The following is a 10,411-nucleotide window of genomic DNA, read 5'->3' as shown; positions in this document are numbered from 1 at the left end:
CCGCCATTATCGGCGGACGAATGGAACATCAATAACCAATTTCGTAAGACTAATATCGCGAAAATTAGTTTCCTGAGGTCCCTTTTCCTTCGTGCTTCGTTCCTTACACTCTCTCACTCTCTTTCTCTCTCTCTCTCTCTCTCTCTGCCTCTCTCTCTCTATCTATAGCTTCGTTAAAAGGTCTATGACCTACTCGCCGTTCATGCTTTTCTTAATGTCCAGCCATCGAGCGAAAGCGATCGTGAATCTCCCTTTATCGTCTCGCAATACCCGTTTCCGGCCATATTTTCCTTTTTTTATCGCGCACGCTCGCCGTCGCACCGAAGAAACGATAATATACCTTTTAATCCGTGTCACCCAGATTTACCCGGTGAAATATCTACCTGGACGAGTTCGAATTCCGCCTAAATGCTTTCTGAACGATCCTCCGAAAATCGGTCATTTCCACTTTCCTATGTTCGCGTTGCTCTACACGCCGTCTCTCGTCGAATCTTTTATTTTTCGTCGACGAATTCGCGACAACAACGGTCCTTCCTTTTCATCTGGATCGAAGACACGTATCCGAAAATTCTGACGAAAACGATTCTTCGAAAGGCTACTAGTCGATCGTGTTGAAAACTTTGCTGCGCGCTATCAAACGCGTCGATTAATTATTCACCTTGATAACGTCGGACGATGATCTTCTCAGAACTTTGTACTCGCAGTCGGTAAAAGTACATAGATATCTCTAGATAATTTTATTTTCCTTCGAGTACCGCGCTTTGCCAGCAATTTCTTCAATTACACAGGGCTTCCACTTAATTATAAATTAATTGTTCGCCGAGTTATGGCTCGATTTTTACTCCTCTTTTCGACCTAATTACCAGAAGGCCTTGAAGAGCTCCGAAACTCACCCGTTCTTTCCCTTCGTACACCGGTTTTTCTCCGTCGTTTTTGCCTTTCGTTCCGGTTTCCCACCCTTTCTTGCCCTCGCGGTATCCAACTACCATTTCGCCAGTGTATCTCGAACTTCCCTTTAACGAGAAACCACTGTACCTTTCGTAACGTCACCTTTTTGCCCGGAATCATGGCGTTTCGATGTTTCTTTTCACAGCGAGGAAATTTCCAGGCCAACGAGGGTGCATTCGACCAGTGAATTTTCCGGTTTTCCCTTTGCGGCAAACGTCGATAGGCGTGTAAGAAGTCTCTTTTTCTCCCTCTCTCTGTCTCTCTGTCTCTCTGTCTCTCTATCTCCCCCTTTGCACGTGTTTCGTCGACCGCATTAATTATTTTGTCGAAATTTACATTCGCCCCGGTGTAGTGGGTGAATTTCGGTGGAGAAAAGGAGGGTAACACGGTAACCGTTGGCGTGTCGAATTCACCAGCGCGATAGACAAGCAAAGCGATAGACAAAAGGTCGTGCTTATCGAGCAAATTTGATCAATCGGCAATTTCACTCGGTCTATCGGGGACGATATTTGACGCGATTCCGTCTCGATTTCTTTTTATCGATCCGGTATAAAGGCTATAAAACGAGATGCTGGGAATGTTAAAGTTGATTTATTAACGTTTGATTTATTTCCCAATCGATCGGAACGAATGCATTTACCCTGGCGAGGCAAGATAGCTGGGCTCACCAACCTGCGCCGCGATCAACCTTTTCATTTCGTACCCTCCTCTGCTTTCTCCTCTCTCATCCGCTTCTCCCATTCCCCCTTTCCCTTTCGTCGTTTTTTTTTCTTAACAAGAATTCCACCGTTTAAGTGCCATATTTTTCGTGCGAGCTGTAAGAGCGCCGGGTGTCTATTAATAAGCATATCAGACCGGTGGAATCTCGCGATAAAAGTGATGTATGTCGGTGGAATAACGGAGCATCGCGCCAAGAGCGGCTGATACAAACCGCTCGCAACCGCGAACAAATTTCCCACGAGTCGCTTTTTAACGGCCATCGGATGTCAAACGTCTCTTCCTTCGGTTACTCTTTTCCAACGCGCCACTATTTCAACGTCACGGACGTATTTATTACGCATCGTGGTAACGTTCGCGCGTCATTTTTCTCCGACTCGTAGACTTTTGCTCATTTTTCCAAGTAACGTAGCCGACGACGACGCGCCGCTTATCGCGCAACGCATACGCGTTCGTTCGGCGGTTCCACTTCGCTGAGAAACGTTCGCGCGATAAAAATTGAAGCAAACGCGCGCGATCTCGGCGGAAGGAAGCGCCGTCGTTTAGAAAAACGGCCAGACAACCTGGTCATATGCGTAAATGTCTAGAATGTACGAACTTGTCGAATGCAAATTTGGCGACTTTTTCCAAAAATGTTGATGAATACGGAATCGCGAAGTTGCCGGTAGCTTGCGGCAACGGTAATGGAAGATCGGCGCGGTGGCGAAGCTGCAGTCGGAAACTCGGAAACGTTTCATCAAGCAACCGAGATCTCCTCTTACGGTGACCTATCCAGCTACCAGCTGCTATCTCCGCGTTCCTACTTGTAATCTCGCCTCCTTTATATCTTCTTTGTTATCAGCAGCCAGCGAAAGGAGGAAGAATCGAACGTGGATTTTGCGAACGAAACTTGACTGAGAGACCTCCATACGTAACATCGTCGGGCTACTTCGTACACGTCGTGGTTTCTCTCTTTTCGTTCCTTCTTCGTCGTTCGAACGATAGAGATTCTCTTGTCGACGAGAATCGAACAGCTGAGCCTTCAGGGATTAAAATTTAATTTGCTTGTACGCGTCGTACGCTTGTGGCTTCGTCTCTGTGGAAAGTTGGTGGCGCGGATTCGACGATTAAAAAGATTCGTTTGGGAAAGTATGGCTCGCGTAGTTGGAGCGATCGGTATCGAGCTAAAGTTCGCGACGAATCGGAGGATTAGGAGGATCGTGAAGTTTCCGCTTATACGTCGATCAAAATTCGTGCGACATGTACTGACAAAGAACACGACCAATACTTTTAGGAGCTTCGTATCACGTTCGGCGAACCGTCAAACAAAATTCTTCCGTGGTGAACAAAGGGAACGTTCCAAGTTTCCAGAGCCAACGACCTTCCTCCACAAATTCGTAACGTCGTAAGTTTCGAGGTTATGCGATGCAAAGTGAAGCCGACGAAATTTCGTAAGTTCGTAAACGGGCTTGTGGTAAATCGCACAGAAATCGCCGTGTTCGCGTTTGAGAAAAGATTGGCGCAACCCGAATTTTCCGCCGGTTGTTTCATAATCGCGCCACCGCGAAGATTGGCCGAGTCTGTCGAAGAACCTTTTGTCGTTCGGCTTCCCATTTCTGCCAGATCTCGCTCTTCGTCTCGATGAAGTATCGGAAGCAGGAGACTCGAATCGAAAACTGAGAGCAACGATGAAGAGAGGAACGAGGTGTGTCGCGCAGACCATCAACTTGTCCAATCCGGAGACATGCGTAAGACCAAAGAGGATTCAGAAGCTCGTTCATGCAGACATGATGCAGCCTTGTCCGAGCATAGTGGCTGGAGGCTCGTCTTATTGGACTCCGAGACCGGTGCCCATTAAAATCTGCACGCGGAAAGACATGCAAAGAACTTGTCCGCCAAAGGTGAACCAAATGATCGTTTCGTTGGGCGCACGGTTCAAAAGGCGGAAAGACGATTGAACAGGAAGCGTACGTGGTCGAAGAGAATATATTTATCGTTAATGAGATTCCGTTAGCGGGATCGAATCTCTCGACTCGTTAACAAGGCAGCTTTGGCGTTAAATCACGCAAACGCGTTCCCATGGCGCGAGTTCGACTCGAGTTCGCGCGATATACACGCGTCTAGGAAGCGACGAACGACGATGTATCGGCTCCTCTAGGAAACTGATTGGTGGATACCGTAGTTGCGTTTACCTGGAATTAGCTCGACGGTTCGGTGTACACAGGTATAGCGACGCGGATGAGTCTCTAATGGAGGCGGACAGTTTAGAGTTGGCGTACTTGTTAGGGACACGTACGTACGTGACCTCACGAGTCGAAAGCATCGTCGCGTTTAGCAGACTAGCAGACTCCAGGGTCCACTCGTTGAACAGAAAGCCGGATACTCTGGAGGGTTTCGTAAACGCGACAAATCTTTTCCTCTCTTTCACGGGCTTCTTTCCACGCCTGTTTCCATTTCCGTAGCTTCGCCATGTATTTTGCTGCAATTCGAGGATTCGGCCGCGATACCCGCCAATACGAATAAACATAAACTCGTTTAGTTAGAAATATCAACGTTTCGTTTCGTAAGTAATTCCGAGTTTTGTTCGATTTTCCGCTTCACCTTCGATATTCGCTTGTATACCGTGTGCCGGCAAATAAGAATCCGGCTCTCTCGATTCTCAATGCAAATACAAAGATACGAAGGAAGGAATACCGCGCTTGTTCTTAAAAACTCTCAAATATTGATATTCTTTCGAGTCACGTACGCAAACTTGGTACTCTGTCCAAAGAAACGATACAGTCGCAAACCGTAGTAACGTTATGTACGTTTGCGTAGCTCTGCGAGTGTCCGCAGAAGACATCGCCAAAGACGTCGGGTTACAGATTCTGTAACATTCTGCTCTTCCTCGTGAAAAGTAGCATCGCGGCTGGTCTCGTTTATTGGACGCATACCGAGGGCTTGTGGGGTAGCAGCGCCGACGTCGAGGACCTGTATCGCAGGATAATGGCCACGATCGCTCCCACTTTGGACGACAGAGAAGTAGTAACGCACGACGATAACAACGTTAATTTCTGCTTTTTCTCGATCCATGGAAATTGTTACGTTTTCACAGATCGAATTGCCTCGCATAAACGATTTCAAGAACACGATGATACAGAAGTACAACTACGCCTTGTTTACCATAATGAACTGTATCGTGAGCGCGTCGACGATGCTGCGCAAGCAGCTTCAACGTATGTTGGTCGACGTCGAACCAGCCAAGGTCGAGCCATCCAACGTCGAATCTTCCGACGATACGACGGATACCGAAGAGGAAAGTTAACACTCGCGCCATTGTTAAATCATACAAGGCAAATCCCTTGTGTAGTGTTGTTTGCCCTCGTCTCGTCAGTTTAAGAAGTGCTAATGCACGAATAAATTCGTAAAACACTGGCTCTGCTCTATCATGGAGAATACGACTACTTGCGTCAAGAGGTGACTGCGACAACGGTGTTCAAGATGTTCACGCTGGTTTCGTCGAGGACGTTGGCAAAGATGTTCTCGAGATGTTGCTTCACGGTACGTACATAGAGATTCACGTAAGCACGCGAAATACGATACAAGGACAGATTAAAATTCCGTTCAGCTTGCTTCCATTTTTTCTCGGGACACCAGAGGGTACGCCAGGGATTTCTCACGGTAGTTGCATTTTAAGCGATTTTTATGGTACCTCTTGCTATCGTTGTAAAATTTCAGGTTTCTTTCCAGCCGGTATTTTACCCGGCGCGAATTTATTCTCGCGACAGAACTAAGAATTCTATGGGTTTGAACGCGTGGCGCGAATAACATTGAAAAATACCTCGGAAACGAACTCTTAATCGAAGAAGGATCAGCCGCGAATCGGCAAATTCGATCTCGTCCACCCCTTCGTGCAATCCCCGATTTTCAAGTTCAATTTTTCTTTCCGCTCCCTCTTTTATAAATTTCGGATTATGCTAAATGAGGCTTTAACGGTCTCCGGAGATCATTTGGCATCGTTCGATCGGCTGAATTTGTTCGCGAACCGAGGGGATCCGCGTCTCCCATCTCCTTTCATTGAATCGACAATCTCGATCGAGAATTCTCTTCAACGAAGAGAAGTATGCTTCGTTAATTCGGAAATGTAGCTCCCTACGAAAAGCGGATATATTCTATCTATGTGTGCAGCGATCGCTGTTTAAACGGTCGCTTTCGTTTCGCTATCTTTCCCTTCGAAGTTCAAAGATGCATCTTTTTAATAAATCAAGCGTAATCGAAGTCGGTGGAATATCAGAGAGAGAGAGAGAGTCGGGATAGTCCTGTGGGAGGGTGATTCAAAGCACGATTCAGTTCGGACAGTTAAACAGTTTATTCAGATCGAAACTTTATGTAATATATACATACGAGTTAGTAGACGATATGCAGTTCTGATATGAAATCACCTATACAGTGAACTTAAAATATAATCGATTTACACGGACCTCGCATCATGCTGATTATGTACATTCGTTAGTCTCTAATTTTCGTTTTCGTGTTCGATCGAATCGCTTGCACCAGGTCAGCGGCGCATCGTTTCCTCGCGTGCCAAGAATTTTCCTATCGATGTTGTCAGTACGTTTGCCGGAAAAAGAGCAGCCATATAGAAAAGAAGAACGGCCAAAAAGAAGAGGAAAATTCTGAATTATATTCTTCATCTTTCCCTCGAGCAGAAACGAAACGTTTGGATCGTACAGGAATCGATGTAGATTCTCGGCTTGTGCGTGCGTTATACCGAAAATTGATTCTCGCCAGATCGACAGCCGGATACGTTTAGATTAAATGTTCGTGGACGTGAAAGAAAAAAGTGTGATCGCGTCGATCAGGTCGCTGGTTTCCACGCGGGAACGTAGCAATTTCGTTGGCAGTACGACGACGATCGACCGTAACGATGATTTTTCCAGGGTTCGATAGAAAAAGATGTTCGATCCGATTCCCGAAGCGCGGCTAATTCTATGTTTGCGGCGAGGATAGCGTTTACTCTAATTAACAAAGATCGTTGTTCGTCGAGCGTTTTGGGAAATAACGACCTGTCAACCTGTCACTCGAACAGAAATCGACCAGTCCCATCGAACGACGATACAGGTCGCGTCGTTGCGAATCGCCTCGATTTCCTGGCACACCGGCGTTTCCTACTCATCGTTAGTCAGTTCCATTAAACTCGCACCCTCGAACATCGAAATTACCGACGACGTTTGTGCGATCGTCCTCGAGCATGGTTCCCACGCAGGGCAAATTCTTCAACGATACATACTTATGTACAACGATACGACATTAACTAACGAGCAACGACTTTTAGTTACCTTTTTTTTTGGATTCTTTCATTATCCCTTTTTTTTCTCATTTAATACATCGAAAAAAAAAGAACACTCGACATTTGGTTCGACGTTACTAATCATTTGGATCGCGTAATCGATTCGCGATGCGTCACGCATTACGATAACTTAACGTTTATTTCTTTTTCGCTCGTTTTCTTCTCTTCGTTACACGTTCAAAGTAGAAACCGCATACCTCGAGCGAGAGTCTTGGACGAAGTTGGCGTTACTTCATTCTCTTAGGAATATACTTTGTCACTTTTTACTCCTAGTTTCGCCGTCAAGCTTCATGACTTCGTCGCAAAGTGTCACGTGGAAGCCCGGTTTTTCTGACCTTACAAATTCAATTTTTCACCCGAGTATAAAGACTCCTCGAGTCTCTCCGCTACTCCGTTATTCTTCTCCCGTTCGTTAAGAGAATCGAATGAAATTAGAAGAACAGTCGGACGGCTGCGACTTCTCGATAGAACAATGCACGCGGTAAATTTTCATTCTCCGATCGTTGTGCCTACACGTGCGTGTATATTTACAAGAGTGTTCCACTCACGTCGGAAATTAGGCTAAACGCGAAAAGGAACGTCCACGTCGACGATGGATCAAAATTTGGAAACTTCGTATCACAGCTACGATCGAGTACGATCGAACAAAATGTTCTTCGTTTTCCTAAAAAACCGCGTCTCGTCGCCGCGAACCGTCTCGTTTGCCAGCTCGCGTAACTCGCCAAACTATCTCGTCTCCGACTGTTCTCCTCAATTTCGATCGGATTCGTCGCGATACAGTTACAAACACCTCGAGTTTCTATTCTCGATCGCATCACTTATTGTCGATTCTTGCTTAACGCATTTTATCCTCTCCGCTAGGAAGAGAAAGCGATTTTCGTTGAATCAAACGTCGTCCCTAATTCCAGCGAATGTTAAAATCGCGTTGCGCTCGTACGAGATTTCGTGAGAATGCGAGAGAAAAAAAAGAAACGAAAGAAAGAGAAGGACGACCACGGGCAAAATAATCGAAAGGAGACGCCGACGACGTTGCAACGTATAAAATGGTGTTTCTTACAAACTACTTCCGCCCCGAATATGTTTTCCGTCGTTGAAACTGATTGATCAGCCTCGATACCGCGCATCACGCCTCTTCCTTCTTGCAACTCGGCGAAGTAACATCGCGTTATCTTTCCATTCCTCCGCGTCTTCCTTTCCTCTTTCCTCTCCCCTGATTTCCATCGTATATTCTCGCCCAGTTCCTCCATCCATCTTCATTCCGAGCAACCGGAAGAGGGGTTGTACGAGAACCTTTTATCTTTTCTCGCGTTTCTCGGCCTAATGCCTCGATGTCTGGAGAATTCGATTGGTAGGCTGAGACGTGGGTTTATTTACCCCCATTTCGATTCTTCGGCGTCGATTGCCAGCGCCGCCGGCTCCCTGCGCAATCGCTTCGAAGCGCGTTTAATACGTTGGGCTGGCAGTCGGATACAAAGTCGAACGTGGTTCTCGGGTAGAAAGTTGCGTTTCCTCGATACGTTACTCGAGACTGCCACTTTGGCGAACGGTGGTCCGGTCGTACGGCGTGTCCGGGAGGCGAAGTCACGTAGCGAGAAAGAAATATGCGAAAAGACAGCGTCGAAGATGGTTGGACTCGGAGTCTGGCGACGGAAACAGGGATAGGGGAAAGTTGCGCCGACGTTCGAAGACAGAAGAACACTACTTGGGAACATGTTGCCCAGGTGGAAAACTCAGGAGCGCAAGTTTTCACCTAACTCTTTTCCAGTTCGATTCTTCTTCTTCTTTTCTTTCAGTTCCGTTCCTTTCTTCGTCCGTTTCTTCCCGAGAGGAAAAAAGAGAAAAGAACAAATTTTGCCCGACTATCGAGAAAACGTTTACAAAACAATTTTGGCGGATACCTTCTCGCGATTGGAAAGTTTTCCCGACAAATCTAAGCTCGCGTCGCACATTCGCCTTTCTATCCATCGCTTATCCAGTCGACGATCTCCGTTAGCTTAGCGGCTGTTGTTCCGTTGCTCGCAACGACACGGCGGATTGTCTTTATGCCGCTTCGTACGATGTCTAATCGTTTCGCAAGACGAGTCGCGAAAGCCTTCGTTCGCTGCGTACGATATCGATCATCGAACATCTTAATGGTCAGTCTCCAGCCGTGCAGCGCTACGAACGAGCCGAAATTTTCGGCAAGGGACCTCTGTTCGTGTCGGTGAACGCGATACACGGACGCAGAAGGCGACGAACAACGAGGTCTAGACGCAGCTCTCCGGAAGCCTGTTGGCCATCAGTCGTCTCTTGATCGCTTCGCCGTCCAAGCACTCGCCAGCGACGACAACGCCTTGCCCGGCTCCGACGACGACGACACCTTGGCTGCCACCGAGTGTCACGCCGCCCTGTCCACCGCCCATCATCACTCCCGTCATGGGCATGCTCTGTAAACTCGGTATCGTGCTTCTCGATGGTAACCTCAGCTCCGTCGGTCTTCCGCTGAATTTGTGGCAGAGTTCGTCTATGCTTGGTGTAGGTCCGGGCGTGACCCAATGTCCCGGGGGATATCCACCTGGATAACTCGGTGGGCTCACTTCTACCAGGTTTCCTTCTGCAACATCGAACCGGAGATGATTCTTTTGGGATTCGTTCGAAACGATACGACGATGTCCCCGTGACAATTAGCCACGCGGTTCTTCTCGCCTTCTCTTTTCACCTTTGCCCTATCGAATTGTAACGTGCCGTTTCCTACGCAACCCTCCCGTACGTACCATCTTACGGAATGACCAACGTTCTTGGCTCGATGAAAGCGAGAAATCTATTTTACGTCGTCAAACCGTTGCATTTCATTTCTTACTAACATTCTAATCGCGTTAAACGAGTTGCCGCTTTCCCGCATACGTTTTTGATAGTCTCCCGTTATCGAGTTTAACGCCTGCCAATGGCTGGACTCGCCGAACAAGTGTTTCCCCAGCGGCGATATTTTAAGCAAGTTTTTGTATTTAAATTCGTGTCTCGTAACCAATTCCAAGTCGATGTAGGAGAAACGTAGACGGAAATTAGTCGGAGATGTTTGTCTCGCGAGCACGTACCACCGCGGTAAGCGGATTCTAGAAAGCGATAGGAACTGCGCGGCCGATCGCGCGAATCGATCGCAATCGCGGACTGGCCGAGCAAATGGAAAATGTTTTTGGAAAATATTTGGCGTTTTGGTTCGATCTCTTTTGTTGGGGATGAAATACCGCCGGCGCCGCGGCGCTCGGCAACCGTGTAAGCCGCGGTAATTTAATAAAATCTATACACGCTGCTATTACAAATCGCGGCGATGCTCGTAACCCACGCAATTAGATTAACTGCGCGTTGCGAGAACGTTTCCTGGCCATTATTTGAAAATGCAGAGCGGCGCGGCGCGGCGTGGCACGGCCATCGATCGTTCGCACGACCGCCGATCGGTAG

At 47.4% G+C, this 10,411-nt stretch overlaps 2 protein-coding genes across 3 annotated transcripts in view; one reads left to right on the top strand and one right to left on the bottom strand.

Moving 5' to 3' along the window:
- The first annotated feature begins 6 nt into the window (after nucleotides 1–6).
- Nucleotides 7–5,840, top strand: LOC100746026. 2 transcript variants are annotated; one of them, XM_033321988.1, is made up of 3 exons: nucleotides 7–3,545; nucleotides 4,462–4,689; nucleotides 4,739–5,840. In XM_033321988.1, the coding sequence occupies exons 1-3, from the start codon at nucleotides 3,333–3,335 to the stop codon at nucleotides 4,946–4,948; spliced, it is 651 nt and encodes a 216-aa protein (XP_033177879.1). In that variant the 5' UTR covers nucleotides 7–3,332; the 3' UTR covers nucleotides 4,949–5,840. The 2 variants fall into 2 exon arrangements, with proteins under 2 accessions (XP_033177879.1, XP_033177878.1); XM_033321987.1 differs by having other exon boundaries at nucleotides 4,462–5,840.
- Nucleotides 5,841–5,977: 137 nt separating this feature from the next.
- The window catches only part of LOC100747218 (nephrin), a 171,207-nt gene continuing 166,773 nt past the window's right edge, over nucleotides 5,978–10,411 (bottom strand). Inside the window, exon 15 of the mRNA XM_024369272.2 lies at nucleotides 5,978–9,566. Coding sequence (XP_024225040.1) covers nucleotides 9,220–9,566 — 347 coding nt within the window. The 3' untranslated portion in view covers nucleotides 5,978–9,219. The remainder of the gene's footprint in view (nucleotides 9,567–10,411) is intronic.

Source organism: Bombus impatiens, unplaced genomic scaffold (genome assembly GCF_000188095.3).
Source record: "Bombus impatiens unplaced genomic scaffold, BIMP_2.2 scf_0548, whole genome shotgun sequence".
In the NCBI taxonomy this organism is placed as follows: domain Eukaryota; kingdom Metazoa; phylum Arthropoda; class Insecta; order Hymenoptera; family Apidae; genus Bombus; species Bombus impatiens.
Note: the sequence above shows the minus strand (reverse complement) of the source record. Positions and strands in the feature narration are given on the sequence as shown.